The sequence below is a fragment of the Vidua macroura genome, chromosome 11, assembly GCF_024509145.1.
Source record: "Vidua macroura isolate BioBank_ID:100142 chromosome 11, ASM2450914v1, whole genome shotgun sequence".
In the NCBI taxonomy this organism is placed as follows: domain Eukaryota; kingdom Metazoa; phylum Chordata; class Aves; order Passeriformes; family Viduidae; genus Vidua; species Vidua macroura.
The window spans coordinates 14,877,042-14,902,336 of NC_071581.1; the positions used below are offsets into that span (position 1 = coordinate 14,877,042).

Below are 25,295 nucleotides of genomic sequence, written 5' to 3' on the forward strand. Positions count from 1 at the left end.
GGGCGTCCTGCCCGATGCGAGCATGTTTCCAGCAAGAGGTATTACATTACAGCCTTAGATATGACTGTACAATGAAGATATTAAATCATTTAAATCTCTAGATTTTTTCACAATATTCCCTTAAAAATCATCATACCGCAGAGGCGCGTATAACAGCTTATTCTAGTAGATGATCAGAACTTATCTTCGTTTGCATGGTATAAATATTTTCACTGTGGGGTTGTGGATATCAAGCCACTGGAATTATCTCATAATTTAATTTACTTTAATTCCAAAAAAGAGGAAAAGCCTTGAGTTTTGGTTGTGGATCTCTTGACGCGTTTGTGATTTTTGTAGGCTTGTATTTTTTACTCAGGATCATAATGCGAGGACTTGTATAGCTCAGGGAGGAAACTGTAACCACTCATCATAGGTCTGAGCAAAGCCCCACACTAAGGTCATCCCTCTACATTCAAAAATGTCAAGAAGAACAGGTAGCCATATATTTGGGAACTTGGTGAATGAGCTCAGGTTTCAGACTGTGTGGTCTGTTCGCTCTGTGCTGATGCCGGTGCCACAGAAGGCTTCCCGTGAGTCCTGCTGCTGCTCCTGCTGGCCTGATCTGTGTGGAGAGATTCCCTCACTCAAGAACTTGTAATTCCAAGTGAGGTAGCACAGTGTCTAATTGCCTTTGTGACATTTTGGTTTCTTTGTCTTGATTAAGACAAACAGAAACACCATCTGAGGTGTTTTCAGATGTAATGTACCAGTGTTAGCCAGCTGAACAAGCTCCTTCTTGAGTAATGTCTCCTTCTGCTACAGTTGGCTGGCAAGAGTCTGTCTACCTTCTTTCTAGTTTTCCATTTTTATATTTATTCAGTTAATAAAACACAGAGATGTTTATATTCCTGATAAAAATATTCAGGAATGTAAAGATGGTAATACCTTTCTAGTTCTGATTTTTGTTTTCATTGTTACTCCTCCTGTTCTTTGTATGACTTCTCAGCAGGTTAGGGCTATTCTAGACTTTGTTTTGTTATTGCACTGATCTCCTTGGTGCTTTGTACCTTGATAGGACCTGGGATTGTTGTTGAACCACTCCCAGTCATACCACAGGGAGAAGGAAAAGGAGTATATGCCTGGGGAGAAAGGAAGAGTGCAGAACGTGGCACACAGGATCACTAGAGAAAGTAGCACTGTTGTTTACAGTACTTTTGTGTTGCATTAACAATTGCTGTCAAAAGTGATCTGTGCAGTGGAGGCTGGTGATTGTATGTGAAAGAGAACTTCATTCTAATCAACTTTGCTGCAAAATTTTGGATTAAGAAATGTATTATCTTAGTCTTATGCCATTAAAGTCTTTGTGACTTTGAAAAAAACTTACAGCATTCCCATGTGCTGTGGAGCCCAACATGACATGGCAACAATTTTTAGAGTCTGAGAATGAGAAACTAACTTGTGTAATTGAAATTCTGTTGGTTTCACTGTGATGGAGGGGAAAGACAGAACAAATAGTATGGATATTTACTAGTATTTTAATAATTATGTATGCTGTGTAAGCAGTATGTAAATTATATATATTGCAATGGTGGATATATTGTGGTGTTTTTTAAAACTCATGTTCTACTTCAATCATTTTAATTGCACTTGGATCTGTTAAATCTTGGAATTGTCTCTGATATATTTTTAAAAAAATCTAAAATACACAGGAACACTGCAATGAGTTTTCATGTTATGTCAGGAGTTAAGCCATGTGTAAGTACCGTTTTAAATGAAATACTGAAATCTTATAGTGCATGAACTCACTGAGCATCCTGTGTTGAATTAGAAGTAACTAAAATTAAGCAGAATCATGTTTCTTGCCATCAGTGATGATCTTCGTTTATACACGGAACAAGCAGTGGCACATAGCAAAGAGTTTGATTTTGGCGCTGCTGAGTGCCTGGCACAATATTTCTGCAGGAAATCTGAGCAGTGGTATTTTTCTAGACATTTCCAGTATGATAAAGCTCTGCTCCCTGTATGTTTCATGGTAAATTTTGCTTCTATTCACTGCAGATACCTGCACTCTCCTTGCTGGCCACATGCTGCAGATGTGTTTTGGAGGACTGCGGTTGGGTGTGGGATGTGGTGGTGCCTCTCAGTGCTGGGGATGGTTTGATACTAACTGATGGTTTTATATTAACTGATATTGTATTGATATAAGCCTTCCATGCTTGATGGATGGTGTCCTGGCTGAAGTGAGTGTGCTAGGAGGTGTTTGTATTTCTTTCCTTCAATGCTGTATGTCTGAGGAACACATTTCCAGTCTTCACTTGCCAGATTCAAACAGGCCCAGCAAGAGTCAAAGAGCGTGCACCATCTGCCCCTGCTTATGTTAGAGCTGATCCGTGATTTTCCCAAGGAATGCTTCTTTCGGCAGTTTGAGTTTCTCCTGTCATGGCTAGAAGGAATAATGATATTTATCCAACACAGCAAAATCCAGTATTCCTGGATACCGTCTTAGGATTACTGTGAAAATTGCATGAGTTTCACAGATAAAACAGTCTAAAACAGTAAAATAATACAGAAAAGAGTGCTAGATCTTTGCATTGCAGGCACTAACCTGCAGCAGAGAGCTCTTTGTAAATATTTGCTTAAGGCTCACTCTGTAACACGAGTTAAAGACTGTGTTCGAACCTGGTCACTGCATCAACGTGTGCCAGTGGCAAGGTAGGGGAGGCCTGTTCCTGCCCCAGTGCTTGTCTCTGGGAAGGGGAATTCTGTGCATCTTCCATGGTGAACACAGCCCCAGGGAGAGCCTTGTGGGCAAGTGGGGGTGCCCCTCTTGTTCTGCACTGCACATGGGCTCCAGCCTGGCCTGCATGACTCCTGCTGCTGCTGGGGTGAGGCCCAGGTTGCTGCTTCTCCATCATGAAAGGAAGACAGTATTGCAGCTCTGCAAAATTTGATTTTGCTGGAGCAGGAAGCTACTTTAAAAACCCTGAAGTAATGTTTAAGATTGCTACTAGTCACACAAGGAAGCAGAGATGAAGCCAGACTTTGTATATTTTAATGACTTACTCCCACTCAAACGTTATTGGCTTGCAGGGTGGGGAAGAACTCTCCTAGCTTGACTCTCAAACCAGCTGAGCATGAGTGTTGGCTACAAGTGTGTAGGAGGGTCAGAGTGCACAGGGAGATGTGATTCGACCCCTGTGAAGGCAGGTAGCAGAGCAGCAGATCTTCCCCAAGCCCAGTGTTTGGCTGTATTAGCACAGTTTTGTGTTCTAGCTATTGCTATGTGCTTTTCCCTTTTCAGCTTCAACATGGCTGTTGCTTTTGAAAGTCTCTGATGCAACAACCGACTCTTAGGTCTTATCAAACTCTAAAGCCTTCTGGTTTTTCCCTGCTTCTTCTGTTCAGTCAACAGGGAATTAAAAATGTTGTGGAATTTCCCACTCTAAACATGATGGTAAGGAAGTTGAGAAATGTATGTTGTAGTTTGACAACTGCAGCTGTCTTAGGCTAGGGAAATTTTGTGTTGCTAAATCCTTAAATTGAACAATGTATAGAGCTATGGGATGAGATTCGTAAGACTGTCCTTTCCAGTGGACCTGTTTGTCTGTGTACAGTGATGCATTCCTTGCGTCTCATGCAGCTTTGAAGTGGTACTGACTGGTGAATCACCCTTCCTTGGGTTATCTTACTCTCTGCCCTCAGTCTGTTTTGGCCCCATAGCAGTTTTGCCATCTGAAGCTCTCCAAGGAGGAAGCCAATTTCACAAATGCTCTTGGCTCGTGCTTGGTAGCTGATCTTTGGGCATCTGCCTTGCTGCTTTGAAGGGTACAGTATTGCACAGGCCAAAGTATGTAGTGAAGCTGCTTATCTGCATGGCTTTAGCCCAAAAAAACTGATGCTTTCTGAAAAACAAATCATGGGAGAGCTATGGAAGCTTCCATAATGTATTCCACATATTGTATGTGTGACATGGTGGTGTCACACATACAATGGAAGAATGAATAGACAAATACTGCCCATGCTACACTGGTGTGTCCCCATCCTTGGGAATACAATAGCTGGCCATGACTCTTCACCCTTTGGCCTATCTATTTAAAGCCAGCCACCGATGCTTGTGTCAGCACAAACAATAATTTAGATTTAAAAAGTGACAAGTAGTTTTGCTTCATTTTCTGTTTCCAGACAGAACATGGCCAGGAGGGTTGTGCCAGGGTACACCACCTCAGGAGTGGGCTCAGATGTATCCATGTTTTCAGTAGGATTGTATTTAGCAAATTGTTTCTTAGAGTTGCCAGTAGAAATAATAAATTCAGGTGCTTTACCTGGAGTTGCCAGAGTGATTTTTCTTAACTGTCCCTGCTGGATTCACTGCATCTACTGGAAATCCAGCACTTGGAAATATTTTAATCAAAGAGCAATTGACTTGAAATGGTCCCAGATTGTTCATTTCATTTTCTTCTTTCTTTCTGTGCCAGTGAAAAAGTACCCATTGCTGTCAACATCCAAAGCCTCAATATACTATTTGGCAACATTCGCCTTCTCTTGACAGCTTGAATACTAAGATCAAGCATTAAAAGTATGGCCTGGCTGATGAAAGTAATTAAGAGACTTCTCTCAGCCAGGAGAGTTTGCTAACCTCTTTTACTGCAGTAAATGGAAGAGACTTTGTCTCCTGTCAAAAAGAGACTATTGGTGTGTGAACGTGTGCCCTTTTGTACTGAAAGTGAACTACTGGAACACACTCTTGTTGGAATTCAGGCTGGAGCGAGGCAGGTGCTGGTTGCTGTCAAGCCAGCCTGTGTCAGTCAGTGGCTGTCTAAGATGAGAGGTAATAGTGGAGCAAGCACAGACTGCAGGGGTCCTGTCCTGCCCTTCCACTGTGGGGCCACTTCTACAAACCATCAGCGAGTGAAGCAGAGTGAGGCTGGATTTCAGCAAAAAGGGGAGACTGTGAGATCAGGCTGAAATTCAAGGTGTAGGAGATCCAAGAGGATCTGGAATGTGCTTAGAAAAGATGCTGAGAGTCAGTAGACACGCAAGTGTAAGCGGGACTAACCGAGAAGCGGGAGCCTGAAGGTGTGAGAGTGGGTGTGTTTCTGTGCCTGTGTCCCTGTTTTGCAAACACCATCGCATCGGATATTGTACAAATGGTGTGTGGGAAACATTCAGCAATGAGTGGTGCAAAGAACTGGTGATGGAGAAGAGTTATGCTACTTCCCTTCCAAACTAGATGCAGGAAGGATGTGTGGGAGTCAGACAGTAAAAGAGAGGAAAATCAAAAGATACTCACTAGAGGAGGGCAGAGTGATGTGACATTAAGGCTCTGTGAGCTTTTTGCATAAACCTGCCTCAGGGAAGTAAGATTTTCATTTTCAAGCAAAAAATCCAGGCTACACTGGGATCCCTGCACTGACAAAGCTTGTGCATGGGGAGCTGCAAGGTGAGGTTTTCACCTCTGAGATTACAGCAATGCTCATGTTGGCTGTTCCTATCTTTGCCATCTGCCTCTGTGAAATAGCTTTTGTCTCCTAACAATAATCTCTGTTCTCCTCCCGCTTTTCTCTTTGGATGCTGAATATGAAGCAATATCTGGTTACTCATTGTACAATCAGCAGCATCTCCCCTGAGAGGGCAGCTCCTGCTCTGTGGGTCGTGCACTCCCCGTGTGTGCTGAACGCTGCACCTCTGTATCCTTGTTACAGTCTGCCAGCGTTCGTGACAAAGTCAAACCTTGCCTCTGGGACTGCGGAAAGCTTTTAGGGCACATGTAACTGGTGAGCACAACCAGTGCTGTTCACAGCCCAGCCTTCTTAAGAGATACGTGATCCCTTAAAGTGACCTGGGATTTCTGAGGACAAAAACTCTCTGATGTAAAGTGCATCTCTGCCATCTTTCTGCCTATCCTCGTTCCGGGGCTCTGCTTTTTCATGCAGCAGAGGTGCATTTGTGTGCATTTATGTATATCCGTGAAATCATGTCTGGTGATCAAAGTGCAGTGCACCACTAGGTGGCAATGCGATAAATCCAGGGAATCCAGCAGCCAGCCGGATGCACCTCGCTTTCTTAACGAGTGAAATTCTGGCCACCAAAGCCGGAGTGACACCCCCAGGAGCTCTTATTGGCCTAAGTAAGTAGAAGCAGCTCGCACAAGCAGTAACAGGAGCTCCAGCATCAGTTACTGAAACTCCCTCTTCTGAGGTTTGACAATTAGCCTGTAATTAACTGAAGCAGAAATTGTCATGCTAGAGTCATAATGTTTAGCACAAGACATAGGGCAACCTTTTTAAAATTTATTTTTCCTTAGTGAGGCATTACAGATGTTATTTGGAATATGTGAGGATTTTATTTTGCTAAAGAAGTAGTTTTTGAGATTGAAAAAGACAATTATCCTCTAATTGGCATTTGGTGTAATATGATCCCTTAAACAGACCTAGTAGAAGTCTCTGGGAGCTGGGTGGTTTCATTAAGATACTCAGCCTGGATTTACTGACATCAGGGGAAGTTCAAGCACATCTTAAATTACCCTGTTGATTACCATCATTGCTGTGTACATTTCTAGGCAGGTACCTGCTAGTGCACACATCCCTGAAAGGAAAGAGAAAGAAGACCAAGGGCAGGAAAGGTAGGACTTGTGTCTCTTGGGGTGTTTAGGAGTCCAGAGCTCACAGAGTAAGAAGGAAGCCAGGTATCCAGGACCTCTGCAAGCTCACACCATCCATCACATCCAAGTAACTGTAGGTCTGCGTCTTGGAGACAATGGGCTGGTTTTGACTGTAAAATTAGCAGTGTTGTTAGAATACAGCTGACACACTGTTCTCTGCAGCATCTGATCTCTACCATCAGAAACGGGTCTGTCTCTTCTGTTCACGTATTGGTGTGTGCTCTGAAGCATTGCTTGTTTTAATTCCAGATAATCTTTCTCCATTTTAGGTTGAAGGTGGGGAAATGAAAAAAAAAAGGAACCCAGAAAACTTGTTGCCCTCCCAAAGTACTTCTATCCATGCAGGCAGGGACAAGCCTTACAAGGCATGTCTCCATCCTTCTCCTGCACATTGCTGAGGCTGGGTCTTGGCCCAGTTAGGTGGCTGCGGCAACCCTTGTCTCAGTGACAGCTGCTGTAATAGCTGGTCCCCAGACGTGTGCAAGGATCTGGATTTAGCTTCCTTTTTTTCAGGTTGTAACTGTGATTTCTCTGTGGGCATTGTCTAAAAATAAAGCAGGACCTGTCGGCTGGTGAAATGAAGAATAGGCTGGGTAGCGGTGACCGCTCTCTTCGTGTGTAATTCAAGGGCTGTTTCTGGGGAACTGCACTGCACGTCTCTTGGAGGATGGCAGCTTGTTCTCTCTCGGATGTACAGAAAGGGGTCACCTTCTTATTTCCAGCTGAAGGGGGTCACAGCCTGTCCCATGTACCTGAAATGCTTGTTCTACATATTTCAGAAGGAGAGGGTGCAATGCCCTTCATTTCACATGCTGGTGCTGGGGAGCAGGAAGCAAGCAGCACATCTATGCAACAGTGTCCTGCCAGATTGCTTCAGACTGGGGAGATTTCAATTGCTCCTCACCTCCCAGAGCTAAGTATCACTCTGTGATACTTGTGACTGTATATATTCCTGCTGCAGGGCAGTTTCTAAGACCTACCATAAATATATTTTTCCAAAAGCCCAAATCTCCACGTGTCACCACAGGAATTCTTTGCAGGAAGACAGGGAGACTAAAAGGCACAAAATCATTCTGATGCCTGACAAATTCAGTTGGACACTGCTGCAACTGTGTTTTCTCTTTATAAAAGCATAAGCATGGTCCACTGAGTTCCCTCTCTCTGGGTTTGTTAGCAGCTTTTGGTTTTAGAGCTGTGGAGTGAGTGTACAGACTTTTAAGATACTAGCACTTAATGGAGTTGATAATTTATAGCTGATTACTTCAGAGGGATACAAAAGCTTCTTTTTCTTTTTTATGACCTGAATAATGATTAAGTTGAAGTCTGGGCATACACATCAGCTTGATTTATTTAATTAGTGATATAACAGTGAAAATTCAAAATAAAGATATGCATGTTAAAATGTGATAAACATATCCTGTTTGTTGTCTCTGTGTGCTACTGCATTTTACCCCACAGCTACTTGTTTAAAGTTAAAACTTCATTTTGTATTTCCTAGTATAGATCATAAAAGTAACCTTTGGTATAAGGAGGTAACAGCTCATCTAAATCAGTTTGTTCACACACACCTGACCTCTTTGAGATTTACTCATATACTGAGAATTAAAAATACAGTTCTTCATTGTTACCCACTCCAGCTGTATTCACGGAGAGAAGCTGTGTGGTAAACTTTTTCTGTATGCTTTCCAACTGTTTAGTTATTTCCGTCCTTCTGCAACTGACTATTTTTAAGACTCTTTCTCACAGTTGTATCAGTCCTCCAAGAGCTCCACTTCTGCCTGAAGCTGCCAAGTCAAAGCCTGTTTTATTTTTTTCAGCATGCTCAAGTCCAACTATCTTATCTTGCCTTATCGCTCCTACCAGCTTTCATCCTAGCTCCCTCAAATGGAGAGCAAGAGGAAGCAGATGCTGGGACATAGAGATAAAAGAGAATAGAAGCAGGACATTTCACTAGGATTTAATGCATATTAAAAGAGGGGATTAATGCATTTTCATTTTCACATTGGTCTGGATGGGCATCTTACTGTACCTTTGGTGAAATAAAGTGACTTTTAAACTTCTTGGGACTGGACTGCAGAGAGAGTTCTGAGCACTTCTCAGAGCTGAAATAGCTGAGTACTACAGTATGTGTCTGATGTTAGTGCAAGGTTGATTTTTTTGGCTGAAGCTCTGTTTCTCCTTTTCTGCAGGGATTCCTGAAGAATGAAAAAGATAATGCATTGCTGTCTGCCATTGAAGAGTCTAGGAGGAGGGTAAGTTGGAAGAAATCACCATTGTTTTTGCCTAAAAACAAAAACAGGAGTGGTCTGCAGTCTGATTTTCTTCCCTTGAAAGGGATCAGTATTTAGCCTGTAAGAAAAAGACAGAGTTAGCCTTCCCCTCTTCATCTCCTGTATCTTCACCTGTGAACAAATAGCTGTTTTGAAGATCATCTGAGCAGAAGCTTGTTTTCTGAGAGGAAATTAATCTAATCCTGTTTCTGAATCTGTTTGTGCTTTTGGGATCTGCCATCTTCTGGGGCAATGATTTTTCATAATTGAATTATGCAGCATGGAAAAATGCTTCCTGTTTGTCATGAAACTCCTTCTTGGAAATGTCATTCCATACTTTCTAGTGCTCATCTTATGATTGTTTCCCTCCATGTATACTGGGGGCATCAGGTTTAGAGCTGAGCCTGTGTTTCTTTCAAATGATAAGAAATAGTACCTAAACATGATTAAAATATTTCAATTATATAAAATTATCTGTAACTACTGAAGCATATTTAAAACCCTGTGATTATAGTGAAGGTAGGGGTGAGACCTATATCCTGCCATGAAAGTATAAAGTAAATTTTATAATGCAACAAAGAAACACAAATCTTAAGCTCTAGCTTCATGTTTGCACTGTAATTAAATGTTTGCCAAATGTCACTGTCTCTTATCAGTTCTTTCTTCTGAGGAATGTTTTGCTCATTAATTGACAATATCCTAGCAGCGAACTGCAATGAAATGAAAAACTTAGCCAACCAAGAGATTTAGTTAAGTATGTTGCAGCACGGAGCTGTGTGAAGACAAAAGTAGAAGATACAATATAACTTACTCTCTATTTAGAATTAGTGGAGAGTCTCTTATTTCCTGTGGTGATACACCTGAGGCTATTAGTCTCACCCCAACAATAACAGAAAAGGTAGTGAAGCATCTTCTCTATCCTAATGCTATTGCCAAAATAAGGGAATATTTCCATTACTGAGGGAAAAGCTGTTCCTTCCCATATGTTCCCCAATTGGATCTGAAACAATGTGGCACATCAGCCGTTTTAAAGGTAAAGGTTGTTTTTTCTTGGGATTTGATTTTCCTGTGTGCTTTCCCAAGTTATGTTCCTGATGAAAGAGACTTCCTGATTTTTTTTGACACTGGTTTGTTTTCCCTTAATATTTTGAATCTTATTTTATCCTATTTCCCGTTTAAAAGAAAAACACACTGGTAATGACCTGAAAATTATTATGGGCAATAAACATGCATCTTAGTTAAGAATGACCATCGAGTCAGACCTTTGTAGTCTCCAGGGAGGTGAAAAGCTAGTGGTCATTAGAAAAGTTAAGTCTCAACAAACCACACAAATCAGTGAAGAATCTGGATATTGTGTGTGTGCTGCTAAGTTAGAGAAGGAAGCCTTCTGATTTTCAGCTTGCTCAGGTTCCTGTGCTGCTGTGCCATGGAAAAGACACAGTTTCCCTCTTTTACCAGCTGGGGGTATGTGAGAGTTGTCTTAATTCCACGTACACCTACTTTCTGAATCCCATTGTACCTGAACAGGAAGCCTGTTAAAATAATATGCAGCACACCATCAGCTCTTGAGGGCTGACCTGGTTGATTTATGTAGTTGCTATTTTCTGTTTCATTTTTGGTCTTGTCTGTTAATAGCAGAGTTAGGCTGGTGGGTGTTTCTACATGTTCCTTAGCTCTTGTTCTTCTTCACCAACAGACTTTTGCCATGGCTGAGGAGTATCACCGAGAATCAATGCTGGTTGAATGGGAGCAGGTGAAACAAAGGATTCTTCATTCTCTGCTTGCATCAGGGGAAGATGCTCTTGATTTCACACAGGAAAATGAGGTAACTCTGTCTTTCTAAATGCTGTACACAGTCATGCACAGCACTGTACACAGTTGGCATTCCAGCACTGCTGAAACCACCTCTGAAATATTCTGCAACTACAACTGTGTGAAAATGAGAAATATAAAATCCCTATTTAGTTCTAGAATGGCTCTGACTAGCAGAATGCATTGTCTAGCAGAGTATCAGACCTTTGTGATTGTTTCTATTTATTGGCTGATGGGTACAGGCAATGGAGCTGCTATTGCTGAAGCTGTGTTTTGAGCAACATATGTGCTGGCTGGAACGTAGTCACAAACACATTCTAGGTCAATATACCCAAGGGGACAGAAAACACACTGGGGGCTTCAGGAAACCCTTGCGATGTGACACCAGGGAGTTTCTCAGGTGCAATTGTGCTTACACATAGGTCTTAGAGTGTCTCTTCCCCTTACTGTGTGCTAGCCTGGATTTATGGCTTTTCTTAGGAGACTGATGAAGTCTCTCAGGTTTCTTGGCAAAACCAAATGAATAAACAAACAAAAAAAAAAAAGTTTTCCTTTTTATCTTGTTGTCTCATGCAGAGCAGATTAGAATTTTGTGCTGCTCAGACGTCTGGTGTTCAGGTTAATCCAGCAGTGACCAAATCCTTTGGGCAAGACTGACTCCATGTTTAACAGAAGAGATACTGACTATCATCTTAAAACATTCTTTATCTTCTGTTACACTTTAAACCTTTACAGTTTATTCTCTTAAAGAAAATGTTTCGAGTTACGTGCAGGGTGTTGGGAACCCAGCTCCTCTGAGCTGAAAGCATCAGACAGCAGCTGTGATCCCTGGAGCACAAAGTTACATCACTGCTGCTGCACTGTGCTCCATGAAAAAGCTTGCCTTGATAGGAATAGGGAGTGGGGGGATGCAAGTTGCTGTGCTTTCAGGCTGAAAAAGAGACATATTTTTTATAGTCACATTCTCCACCCATGAAAATGAGTTCTTGTTCATTGGGGTGACCTGCAAGTATACTGAAATTTAAAAAGCCCTTGGTGCTAATGTGGTATGACCTGTATAGGGATTTGGAAATAATTAAAATTGTTAATGAAATGTCCCTTTCTGATTACTGTTCTTTTAAATATAGGTTAATCCCAGTTAGCATACCTCTTTTTATAGGGGCTGTCTTCCCTAGAAAATATTTTTCTGATGCTTTACTGGGACTTCTCAAAGGTCGTCCAGATTTCCAATATTAGAAATGCTAAATAATGCAGACTGAATTAATTTAAAACGAGGAACAGCTATCCCATTATTTTAGGATGTGAATCTGAAGGCTTGGTAGTTACACTGATACCTTCTAACATCTTTGATTTGTGTGCTAGTTACTGGTATGGGGTTTTCCTTTTGGAGTGTGGACATTAACTGCTAGCAGAAGTAATTTAATAACGCACTCTGAACAGGTAAAAACCCTATTCTGGTGTTTCATTGTCAAATGGATGCTACCCCCAGTCCATGGCACTTGAGATGCCAAGCATCAAATTGGTGTGAGGGAGGAGGGGAGAAAACTCAGCTCCTCATGTTTCTGGTGAATGTGTTTAAAGACTCAGTGTACACTATCACTCAGTAATACTCCACTCTCTGTTTCAAAGCTTTCATAGTAGCAGTATGTCATTTCAAGAGCATTTAAAATCCTTGATATATTCTAGTCTTAGCCTCAAGAAGTCAAAGGTCTGAGAGGTTTGAAGTGCATCTACTGTGTTAAAAGCCTGTTATCTAACCTCCCACAGCAGGTTGTTCTTCTAAAGCCTTGTTCCAGTCAAATAAGTTTTTTGTGTGTATGTGACACAAACAGACACAGCCTGTAGAATATAGTAGAGGTTTAATTGATATCCTCTGGAGATGGAGAATCAGCTGAAAAGGCACAGATCCAAACGCAGCAGGGGTCCGGGTCTGCCTGCGAGCCAATTCTCAAGCTTTGGGCAAGCTAATTTGGGCAGAGTGAAATACCAACACATTATTCATGGAAATAAGACCAATTAACAAGCAAAGCTCATGATTCAAAGAACCTAGCGCAGGGCTTGCCATTAAGGTTTTCTGTTACCCCTTGTCCTCCAGCCTCGCCACCTTCTCAGGGAAAACCAGAGCTGATATAAAGGTGCTTCTTGTGGGGCTGAAAAGGGTTTAAAGCCTGAGATTTCTCTTCAAGGTATCAAACACCTATGGTCTGAAGGTGTTTGTTATGACTGTTGTGCCATGAGGTGCCAAGGCATTTCCTTTGTCCTTTTCCAAGTTTTTCTTTATTCCAGGTTTTTCTTTCTTCCACCCTTGCCATAAGCTCTTCCACTCCCGCTGTCAAGCAGCATGCTTCTGTAGTGATAGGGAGACACTGGCACCTCTTGGTTTCTGCTCTGCCCCTCTGAATCACATCTTCATACCCCTTAAATCCCAAGCACTGCAAGATGCTTTCCACTCCACCACAGTGTATTTTGATGGGGTTTCTCCAGCTTGGTCTCCTGCCTAGATATTCACTGCGTCTACTGGCCAAGCCATTTGGAGTGCTGACAAAATGTCTGCCCAGACTTCTGCTGAGGAATGTGCATATGCATATGAGGGTGATGAATAATGCATCTTTACATGCAAGGGGTTTGGTGTGCAAGTGAGGCTGAATGCTTGGCTGAGTGCAAATGAAGGAGGACTCCTTTGAAAAGCAGCATCGTTTGGCTAAGTGAATTTAAAAGATAAAAACGTGATGGCAGTGCAGCTAAGCTGCAGCTTTGAGAAATGGATAGTATTCAGAATAAATATTACAGGTCTGAATAATGTTTTGGAAAGATCAAAATTCAGGGCAGGGAAAAGCAAAGGTGTTTGAGAAAAATAGCACAAGCCATTTAAGCAATATTCAGACTAGAGATACAGCAAGATTTGTGTGTGTGCACTTACACTTCTGCAGTCCTTTGTGCATCCCCCACTTTTCTGCTTTTCCTTTTGCTGTTCTAGTTAAACTTCAAAACCTGACCTGAAACACGCTTCTTCTCATATGCTCCTAGCTGCTGTTTTGAACACATCTTTCATTATCTTTTTCTTGCTTGAAACTTGGTAAGTTCTGGCTTGCCAGCAAAGGATATTCTCCCCACCTCCACTTTCCCCGTTAGTTTGTAGGGGGGAAAGTACTTCCCTTCTTAGGAAGGATTGCCCGCACAATCCATTTCTGCGGTTCAGGGGGAGCCATGGAAGTGGCCTTTCCCATGCTGACTCACTGCTTTAGTTTTCCTTTTGAACTTTCCCTTTAGCACAGCCATGTGATAGTTCAGTGAGCTAGTGCTTTCTTGTAGTTTAATAATTCAAGGGTGAAGCCAGAATGCATGCATGAGATGGGAAAAAATAGGAAATAAGCTTACTCCATGGCTCTTTTTCCATAGGAAAGAAAAGTATAAGAAAATTAGGACAAATTCTAGACTTCTTGATTTTTGTTTTCCTGAAGTGCCAAGCCATTAGAATTTAAAGAATTTAATTTCAGTGTGGCAGTTCTCAGCTGCAGCAGATAGCTAAGAAGTGTTTGCTAAAGCATAATGTTTAAACTAAAATTGGCAAAAGGAAAGGCAAAAGGAAAGGAAAACCCAACCCCAGAGCAGTTATTTCTTAGTTTCAGGCATGCACTTTTGAATTCAGATGGTTACCTAAAGTCGTTTGAGCCTGGCAGTCACACACCAGTCTCTGGAGTGGCAGCCACGTGGGTGCTCTTTGGTGCTGCAAAGCAGAAAAAGGAACGATTCACAAAACAAAGCCCCAGTCCCTGTGTGTCTGCTGCTTGGGCAGTGGCTGACAGTGACACCAAGTCACTATGTACTAGTCTTCACTTGCTTTAGGAGATGAAACCTCATCGGTAATTAATGACAACGTCCATAATTTAGCATTACTTTAAATAACTCTGCGTTTTATCTGGCTCGGCACAGGGAGAGGCTGCAAAGCGCTATTTCTGCCATCACGTCTGTCTCCCAGGAAACCTGCTTTAACAGTTTCTTTGTTCTTTAGAACAAAGAATTTGTCAGGTTTTAGGTGGGTTTAAAGGAATTTGTGTCAGATGATTTGGCAATGAAAGAAAAATGCAGATGCTTCTGAATATCAGTACCCACTAAGAGGGACTGTGAAGAATATTTTTAGTGTAAGTTCAGTTGCAGAAAGAAAAGTGAAATTGCTTTTGGGTTTTTTGTAAGGCATTTTTATAGAGCCTGAGGTCTAAATGCACCTGCCTGATTTTGTAATCAGGTTAAACATTATTTAAATAGCATTAGTGAGGAATTAATGCAGCAATAAACTTATTTCAGCCATTTTAAAGAATTGTCCAGGTTCATCCTTGGTACCTTCATTCATTTATATTTCATTATGTAAGGGACGAACACTGCTGAGTATTTTTAATTCTGTAACCAACTGCACAGAAACCTGTAACTACAGATATCACAAAGCTCTTATCATTTCTTGATAGAGGTCCGTGCCCTTATCTTCATGTATAAATTCCTAGCCAGTGCAGAACAGTTTCTTGGCCATTCGAATTGTGTAACTTCTTTTCTTTTTAAATTTTAACTTGTGAACACTTTACTGATCAAAACTCCCAGACTGGGACAGTGAATAGTAATTGTCTTTGTAAGGACACATGCTCATGAGTGTAAGAGAGGTCTTACATGGTAGAAGATATTCCAGGTTAAACTAATACCAAAATAAAATTAATTTGGGAATGAGTGAGAGAATGATCACTTTTACACTGAACAATAACATGTCTGGAAGTTCATTTGTTTGTGTTATTTCATTTTGAAGTTGGGATACAGTTCCCAAAAAAAGATTGTTTTGAAGACTCTGCCAGTATTTCATCTGCATTTGAAACAAGAAATTGAATGATGGCACCATCTGGAGAAAAGCTGTCCATTTCTGGATCGCTTCCTGAAATCCACACAAGCCAGGTCATGGCAGGAACATTGCTCCTGCCATGCTGCAGTCTGACAGGTGTCAGCAAAGCTGAACTCTAAAGCTGATTAAACTGGAAGTGAAAACAATGCTTTTCCTATTGCATTTGGGCTTTACGTTTATGCAGGCAGCAAGTTGGTCACATTTGAGTGAACTCTTCCAGGCAAGACTAGAGCACATCATGAAGCAATCCTTGGAGGTGATCCTGGCTGCACTGTAAAGTGCTGACATTCTGGGTAACTAGTGTAAGAAGCAGTAAAGCTCTTTGACCATATTGCTTAGGTGCACTGTAACAGCTAATGAGGATGTGCAGCCAGTTGTAACTGACTTTGATGGTAAAAAGCTTAATTTTTAAACTCTGCAGATGTACCTGCCCTTTCTTGGAAAAAATTACTGATTCTAGTTTAGATGAATATCCATGGCCTTGAGTTATATGGTAACAAGCTTGAAAACCTTGCTTTGCTGAAAGCTTGTCTGTTCCTTTTTGCCTGCCCCAACTCTGTCAGTTGGCTTCATAATAAATATTATGCTTCTGAACTGAGCTTGTCTTGCTTTGATCTTCAGACCAGCATGGCTTCTGAAGCAGCTGATATTAAAGGACTGTTTACCTCAAAGGGATCTGTCTTTAAAATTATTGTACTTTATTTTTCAAACTCAAGACTTGCAATGCTGACGCTGAAATTAAGAATTACATTCTTTTAGAAAACAGGAAATAGCAGAGAGCATTGCTCAGAGTATTCTTTCCTCCAGAGTACTGAATTTCTATGTTCAGTGGTGTCTGTGCTGAGAACATACCTGTGCCTTGGAGTGAATACTTAAAATCACTTTATGCAGCAGCATACTATTGTGGCATGTTGTATTATGAGTTTTATAAGAGTATGAATTTTGTATGCCATGGTTCCATTGGCTCTCTCTCCCTGCTCTATGCTCAAAATATCTCAATCTTGGCATAGTCTCTGTGGGTAAAAAGACTACTTTTTTCAGGTCAGGAGATTGCCAGCATACTTCCTCTTGCAGCAGACCAGCAGTGGGGCACTTTCCAGCACACAATTGAATGCTGCAGTCCTATTTTATGTCTATATCATGGTACTGGGACAAAACTGGAGTATCAAATCTGCCAGATTGGATCTATTTGAGCTTGTCTATTGAATTCTATGTCCTTGCTGTGATGGAGGTTCAGAGTAGATGCCTCACAGTGAGACATTGACAAGAAGCAACCTTTCAAGAAACAAAAGCAAAGAATTAAAATTATAAGGTGCTACCAAGAGACACTGATGTCCTAATTCTAGAGAGCTAATGGCTGGTTTGTGCCCTGAATAAGGAGGATTTCTGTCACTCTAGAAAGTTTAAGCTATATTGGGAAGATAATGGGGTATTGCAGTGAGACTGCATTTTTCTCTGTAGATGGTTCAAAACCCTGTTCTTAATTCTGTCAGGAACATGGTTTTACTGTTGTTCTTTAGGAGCAGATGTATTGATAAAATGCATTGTGGTATTTCTATACTTCATATCTTCCTTTATGCTTCTCATTCAACAGCCCAGCTATGTTGGTGAGGTGGGTCCTCCAGGTCGCAGCTCCATGGACAGTGTGGAGATGGCATATGCTCGTCAGGTGAGTGGAAGTGAAAAAACTTCATTAAACACTGTGTTCTACGTGGAGAGAGACAGGAAAAATAAAGATTGGAGCTTAGTGTAAAAGAAAATATGGTATGTAAAACATGAAAACACCTGCCTAGAGATAAAATGCTATTGACAAACACATAAATCTCAATGTTTTTAGAAGCATACTCACCTCTTTGCTACAGGATATTTTTTCAAATAGAGATCCTGAGCACCATATATGACTGTAGAAAGCATTTAAGCTTGTAAATTAAACTCAAATTCGTTTAAGTTTTTGAAAGCAGTTTTTTTAGGATGTGTGTCAATGCATAATTGTTTACAAATGAAGGCTTTATATTCCCTTTATTATGTGGAAGATCATTTTTCTCATGTATGTGTGTAGGAAAAAATATGCTGAAGTGTTAATCCTGATGTTTGTTGAATTATATCCTATTTTAATGACATTGCTTATGAGAGGCTTTAGTGCATCAGCTATGAATTAATGTGCCTGGTAGCATTAGACTCCCTCGGAAAATTTTCAGGGAAAACTGTTAAACCTTTACATAACCAATTTGTTACTGTTGTTATTTGAGATTATCTGTTTACCAGCACTGTTGAGAACAAAATGAAAGAAAAGGACTTGATTTTTTCAAAATGGAATATGTGAAATGATGTTGCTTAATTTGCACACAATTACTCTTATTGTGTGCTTTGGCTCTGTCTGCACTGAGGCAGAGAGCAGCTTGTGCATCTGTTTTCCTACATCTGCATTCAGTTATGGTAACTGGGAAGAAACTAATAACAAAAGATTCGTGGTTGTGCTGAAAAAGTGTACATTTGATTTAGAGGCTCTTAATAGTTTGTTAATTTAGTTCATATCTACTGTAATATATCCACAGTAAAGGTCTTCTTTAGAGCATAACTGTCTGTGCTTGGAAGCCATATCACTGTTTCTCCGTGCTGCTTTTTGGGTATGGGAAGCTCAGTCTCTCTAGCAGTCCTGGCTCTGGGGTAGCTGTGGAGTCACTGTGGGCCTTTGTCAGGGTCACGGGCTGTGCACAGACTGCTGCAGTGTGCCCTGGAAATGTGGTGTTTGTGGCCAGGCTTCTGCTACCACAACACTTGGTGCAATCACTGCGTGCTCCCAACAGGGGCTCCAGAGAAGCTGGCCTGGCTGAGCTGTCCTTATGTCAGCCTGCTGCATTCAAGAATAACCCAGTGTCAGCAGTCTGTGTGGGGCTCCTGTGGCCTCAGTGGGGAGTTGGGAGACCTGAAGGTCAGGCAGGAGAGCTGGAGATCCATGCTGCTTCTATTTATCAGCAGCCATGAAATGTGTTATAATTACAGTGAAGTGATTAATTGTTCTTATTGGATAGTTCAAACTGTCTCACAGGAACACGGTGGCATCCACAGACACGATTTCACCAAAGCTGCATTCTGTTTGCAGTCCTGAGCTCTACATCTTGTCTGCACCCTGGCCATGTTCAGTAGTGCTGCATGCCAAATGGAGTTAAAGTACAATGGCATTGCCTTTCTAGTATTGAGAATTATTCTTTTTGGACATAGTGGAAGGCCTTTGGACTGAGAGTAGAATAAATAGTAGATGGAGCTCAGTGAAGATCAAGGGTTAAAACAGGGGAATATTTAAGGGCAGGCTCTGAAGGGTCAGGTTCCTGTTCATTTCCCTGTCTCAGATTTCCCTGAATACTGCCACAAACCAGCAAAATCCTGTTTCTTTCACATCAGCAGGCAGGAGGCTGCCATGCAGGGGAATATCACAGCCATCCACTTGTCAGGTCACTTCTGAATCTTTGTCTTTGAACAATTAGCTGCAGTTAGTCTAACAGGGCATTCAGCACAGTGCTCTGCCATGCAAAACCACTGAACAGCTGGGCTGCTGCTGGCCTTGGGGCAGGCCTGGGGCTTTGAGGTGGTGTGCAAGCTTGGGTGATGCTGATGCCCATTCCTCTACCATTGGGTGGGAAGTGGCTGATGTGGGAGAGAAGCAGAAGGACTTGCTGGGAACACTGGTTTTGAAACATGATTTAGATTCTGCTGCTGTGGCTGGGGATGGAATGGAGCCTAATATGTATTGTTAAACATGCTTACTTTAATTATGTTTTAGATTTATATTTATAATGAGAAGATAGTGAATGGACATCTGCAGCCTAACCTGGTGGACCTCTGTGCTGCTACTGCAGGCCTGGATGATAAGGTACTGCCAGTAAGTTAACGTAAGGAAATGTATTTAAGCTGTTTTCAGGCTGTGATTAACAGCCTGCTGACATCAGGGGGGAAAAATACTGATATTGCAAAAAAAAAAAAACTTGCATGGCTCCACAGAAAACACAGAGGCAATACTGGAATTTTCTCCAGCAGGGCCCACCTGCCATGATCATGGTCAATTTTCATGGTGGAAATTTTTTCAGGTCATGATGAAATTCAGGTCATGGTGAAATTTTCTTAACACAGTGAGGAAGAAATTAACTTGGTGTCCCATCATAGGTGATAGGCTGTTGAGGGAAAAATTGCTTGTAATTTTAAGTAGATTCTGTTGAGTTTGGTTTACAAAATGTGGTCTCTTAATGTCCTTTGAAGGTATTTAGATGGGGGTAAAGGGTCTTCAATCAGACTCTGCTAGAGCTGAAATAGGCTCTCATAGCAAAGCATAAAACCCCTAGGATTGACTTTGAATCAATCATCTGCCTACTTTCATTTTTTTCTATTCCTTTAATTGTGTTGCCTTGATCCACCCTAAAAAAGAAAACAAATGCACAAACCTTGGAGAAGTGCCTGGAGGAGAATACTGCAACAGGGTCAAGCTATGAAAAAACTGTGTAAATGGGGAGAGCAAAAAGCTGCTCAGAAGCTGAGGGGCAAACCCTTCAATTGGATCTGAATTACAGATGTGCATCTTCACTCTGAACAGCTCTGTTTGTTTTGCAAGGGACAGCACGGGGAGTTTCAGTGTTCTTGCTGCTTTGAAGCACTGAGATCAAAGTGCTGCCCTTGCCCAAGTGAACAGTGCTGTTAGTTCTCAGTATTTTGCCATTTCAGCAGGGATGCCCTAGTCCTGTAAACACTGATACAATCTTGTCCTTGTGAAGGAACAGATCTGGATGGTTTTCAACCTTTATTTATAACTGAGCCTTTGTCCAAGTGATCAGTGTCCTTCTAATGCTTCTTATCACAGCTGATCACACAGCTTTCCAACAGCAGCTAGAGCCATTGCTTACATGGAAAGCTGATGATGCTGTGGTTTATATTGAGTGGGAAGTGTGAACTAGAAATGAGCAAGAGACTGAGTACCAAGTACCCAGCCTAGTTTGGAAATAGTTGTCAATTGTTGGGAACAATTGCAGGTACAACATTTATAGCCATCTTCTTGCACAAGAATTATGCAAAAAAAACTTGAATTTTGTGGAACAGAAGCAGCTTACCTTCATGACTGTGCCCAGTATCTCCATTACAAATCGAAACTGACATGAATTACTCTTGTGTTCTTATGCTTTTCTTAAGCATCAAAACACGATGTAGCTCAAAACAGTGTTGCTTGTTCATCTCTGTACTAATTGCTGAGGCATGGAATGACTTTTTACAGAACATCTCCGAGATGTGGGCCATGGTAAAACAAATGACCGACGTCACCCTGGTTCCTGCCAGCGATGCCCTGAAGGTCCGGACCAACATGGAGGTGCGCATGGAGTTCGTGAGGCATGCTCTGCACTACCTGGAGGAAAGGTGAGATGGGTGCTCTGAGTACACATTGATAGAGTTCCCTAATAAGAAGCCAGGATGACTTTGTAGTGCACTTAAAGTGTCAGCTACCTCGTGCTGCTCACAGACGTGTCTCTTGCCTGTCTTTTTTATTGTGCAGGGCTTAGAGCAGCCACTTAAATAAAAAACTGTTCTAGTTTAACAGTGTTCTAGTTTAAAAGGCCTTGAATCCGTGGGGAGGTTGTTTAGAAGATGCAAAGACTTTTATTCTTTCTTCTGTGTCGCTTATAAATATTCTATATATGTACGGTGATATGTGAAGGTTTTTCACTTGAGGAAAGTGATCTGTTTCTCTTCTGCAAAAGAACATCCTCTTTTCTATATGCCTGCTTTCTGATTGCTGGTTGCTGTCAGCAGCCCACAAGGACAGCATGGGAGCAAACCTGGTGCAGTGAGTCAAGTTCTGATCATGCCATTTCTACACTGAAAAGTTTTTGGGAAATGTGAAGAAGCTGAAGTTGAGATATGTAGCAGTGATTATCAGACTGTTGAAAGTGGCTTGCTGTGTTTATTAGCAAGTACCATGGGGGCCTAAGCTCCTTGACCGATAGAGTTCTCGGAGAACTGCAGGGTGTGAAGCTGCCCAAAGCCAAATGCCCATCCACTGCACATGTGGATGGATATTGCAGTCTCTCTTTTCTAGTAGCTGCAATGTGATGCCAGCAGCCTCTTCCAGCCCGTGCGAGCAGTAACTGCAGGGTAGCATGTGGGCATTTGTTAGGGACACAGATTGCATCGGAGCACGGAAAGCCCTGCGCTCTGACACAGCACTGTGGGAAGAGATGCTTTCACAGCCTCTTCTTGGCCCTGGCAGTTAGTTGTCACAGCCCATCAGCACTCGGTGTCACCCAGGAGCGGTGGCAGCTGCTGCCTGTGCACAGAGGAGCTGACACATCAGAAGGATCTTCTGTTCCCAGTTCCTCAGTCTCAGCAGAGTGCAATGAGCAGTGACTCTTAACCTGATTTGCCACATAACCAACTTGCTAAATGTTAACAGTGCCATTAACTGCTAGCTGAAGTTAGGAGTTAGTTATATGTATTACTTTCCCAATGTTCCCAGTTGTGGAGATTAGGCCTCTCAGGCTTGGTTTTTGTTGGGTTTTTTGGTAATTAAAACCTTGCCCAAACTCTGTGCCTTGCTTCATAGCTTTTCTTCCCCAGTGGGAATTGGCTAATACTAGAGTGTTTCCATGCCTCACCAGCCCCTCACTCATATATGAAAGAGATGTAATGCCACTCACAGCTGTTTATACATTAGTTCCTTTGGAACAACTATGATCTTAAGCCCTGAGGAACATGCACTTGCCTCAGCCATATTCTAGTTATCAAGATACTCTGATACCTCTGATATACTGCTTATATAGTCTTTCAGATTTCTGATGGCACACAAGTCTAATGTGCTGCAGAGAAGTAAAAATAATTTCATGTCATTTATTGATGCTGCTTACTTAGGTCTTCCTTCAGTGTGCAAATTCTTGAGACTCCTGCTTCTAAACATGAGTATTTGTTAAATTGATCTGCCTTGATTAAATGCTTTGATTTTCTTAAAGCTGCCTTTACCAGTTATATTTCTCTAAATTCCCTTTTTCTCTGGGATTTTCTTCTGGTAAGTCCATAGCCCTAAAGCTGATATTTTTCCATAGAGCAGAGAGGAGAGACAAACACATCTGTGGTATTTATCTATTCTTTCGTGATTGAGAGTTAAAGTATTAGGGTGAAAGGCTTTTTGCCAGTTAAATATATTTGAGCTTAACTTTGTACTACTAGGTACTAATCTAGTAAGAGGAACTTAATAATTGAGAGTTGAACCTGGAGCAGTCCACCACAGACTCCAAACCTGGTGTTGTCTGAGATTGCTAGATACAAGGATCTTCCTAAACTGACCGAAATTTGTGCCTCTTTTTGTTGTAATGATAATTGAACATCGAGTTAATTTGCTTTAAATTGTTAGTTCTGTCAGATCTGAAAGGAAGTGGATGTTTTTGTGGCAGGTGTGTCTCAGTCTGTTCATGTTTGTTTTGCTTGTGTTATGTTTCAGTTACAAAAATTACACTTTTGTGACAGTCTTTGGAAACTTGCACCAGGCTCAGCTGGGTGGAGTCCCAGGCACCTACCAGCTGGTCCGCAGCTTCCTGAACATCAAACTCCCGGCGTCTGTCCCTGGCCTGCAGGTATGGGCAGCACTGTCAGCCACTGGGCTGCAATAACACAAACCTGTTCACCCAGTGCACAGGGGAAACCAGGGCAGCCTCCAGTGGCTTTTCTATTGTTTCAGCTGCTTTTAGGGCATCAGGCTCTTACTCCTTCTCTAGAATTTTTCACTAGGAAAATGGCAGATGGCAGGCAAAATCACTCTTGAGTTCAGACCTAGTCCCAAAGCATGGTGGGTGCTCAGAAGCTTGAGTACTAATTCTAGAAATTATGGGGTCTTCTGGTCATTATCTTAGAAATCAACAAGCAAGAATTAAAATGCATTATGATGGTTCAAAAAAGCACTAACTTTATCTCCCTGTTTTGCTTTTTCTCTTTTTTTACATTTATTGTAAGATGGTGAATCCATCACTAAATGTGTAATGATTTCATCTGAATTGTAGCCTGGGCCTTTTATTTAAGAATCTGAATAAGACCCTTCTTACCTGCATGTAGTAAGATGTGCACAGCTGTGCATCTACAAAAATAATCAGATAGGCAGCCCGGGTTGAAAAATTAGATATAAAAGTTAAATGAAGAAATAATTAATTATAACATTGGAATGCACACAGCTAAGTCTAGCTGTCTCTTCTTACCTGCTGAGATCAGTGATTAGTTTGATATCTTTCTGTTTCAGTGAAAATGTTTTTAATACCTCGGTGGCCTAATCCAGATCAATCTCCTGTTTGTAGAGGATATCATATGCTGATTCTGGGATTCTCAGAACCTCCCTCTGAACTGAAATCTGGGCAAGCAGAAGAGAATCACACCTATCACTGCTGAGATGTGCAGAGCTTTGCCAGGACTTAACCCTCATGACCTCTGGCTTCTGTAATAAACAGAATTTTTTACCAGTATGGGTGTGGATATAAGGACAGAAATAATGAATGAGGCAAAGGATAAAGAAAAATCATTCAAATATGTTGCTTTTAAGAAAAAATTAAGTATGTCCTACTTTCTTTTCAGGATGGTGAGGTGGAGGGCCATCCTGTGTGGGCACTGATTTACTACTGCATGCGCTGTGGAGATCTGACTGCAGCCATGCACGTGGTGAAACGGGCACAGCACCAGCTGGGAGAGTTCAAAACCTGGTTCCAGGAGTACATGCACAGTAAAGACAGAAGGTAATTGGGAGCTAGGAAAGATCTTTGTGAGGGATGGGAATTGCTGTGGAGTAGTGAAATTATCAGTGGTTTGGTAGAAATACAAAAAGTTCAAGTCTCTTCTGGTGGTGATGATTGCCTGAGGTTTACATTACCTACCTAAATTACATGTAGAAGTTTGCATATTTTAATTTGTGGCTTTGAAGTTGAGAAATCTCAACAGAGAAAGAGTTGCTTGAAAATATTAAAAAAATTACATTTCAAAAATAGTACAATGTAGTGTAGCTTTACTTTTTTACAGAAGGATAAGCCCAGTATAACAGTGGGATATAGCATACAATAGATCAGATTTCATCTTCTGTCATGAATCCTGTATCTTTTTATTTCCCATTGCTTATTTTAGCTGAATTTCCTTTGGGGAACACTTTTTACTACACCTGTTCTCATAAAAATGCTACACAGGAAAAGCAAGCAGTGTTTGTTAGAGGCTTTTAGAGGCCTCACTCTTATATCTTTCTTGTGTTTATTCTCCTCTTCCAGTTTTTGCTGTCCAACACTAGACAGAGGCCATTGGCCAAACTGCTGCTGATGTGGTTGCAAAGTTGTTAAGCTAGTGCACCCTAAGGTGTGCTCCAAACTCCACAGTGGTTTTCTTTTCCATCTTTTCAATTTGCAGTGAATTAAAAAAAAAAAAAAACAAACCTAAAAAAACCAACAAACAGACCAATTAAAAATAACTAAGCTAACAAAATAAACTGAAAGGATAAAAATCCAAGTGCCATTTACCGAGTATGGTACCATGGTATTCTTCTATAAATCAACCTGTTTTGTAGAGAGTATCTAGGAGAGCTCATTATATCAAGGTTGTTGCAGAAACCTTGTTGAAGATACTGTCACTGTTTTCATTACAAACACTTTTATGAGATACAACATAATAGATCTATTTTGTTTTTATTACAGCTATG

General features: G+C 41.4%; 1 protein-coding gene across 2 annotated transcripts in view; it reads left to right on the forward strand.

Annotated features, from left to right (window-relative positions):
* NUP93 (nucleoporin 93) overlaps nucleotides 1-25,295 on the forward strand; it is a 73,112-nt gene that overhangs the window by 33,581 nt on the left and 14,236 nt on the right. For both annotated transcript variants that reach the window (XM_053987557.1, XM_053987558.1), the window contains 7 exons: nucleotides 8,830-8,892; nucleotides 10,607-10,735; nucleotides 17,199-17,273; nucleotides 19,386-19,475; nucleotides 20,862-21,001; nucleotides 23,076-23,208; nucleotides 24,194-24,351. In XM_053987557.1, coding sequence (XP_053843532.1) covers nucleotides 8,830-8,892; nucleotides 10,607-10,735; nucleotides 17,199-17,273; nucleotides 19,386-19,475; nucleotides 20,862-21,001; nucleotides 23,076-23,208; nucleotides 24,194-24,351 — 788 coding nt within the window. The remainder of the gene's footprint in view (nucleotides 1-8,829; nucleotides 8,893-10,606; nucleotides 10,736-17,198; nucleotides 17,274-19,385; nucleotides 19,476-20,861; nucleotides 21,002-23,075; nucleotides 23,209-24,193; nucleotides 24,352-25,295) is intronic.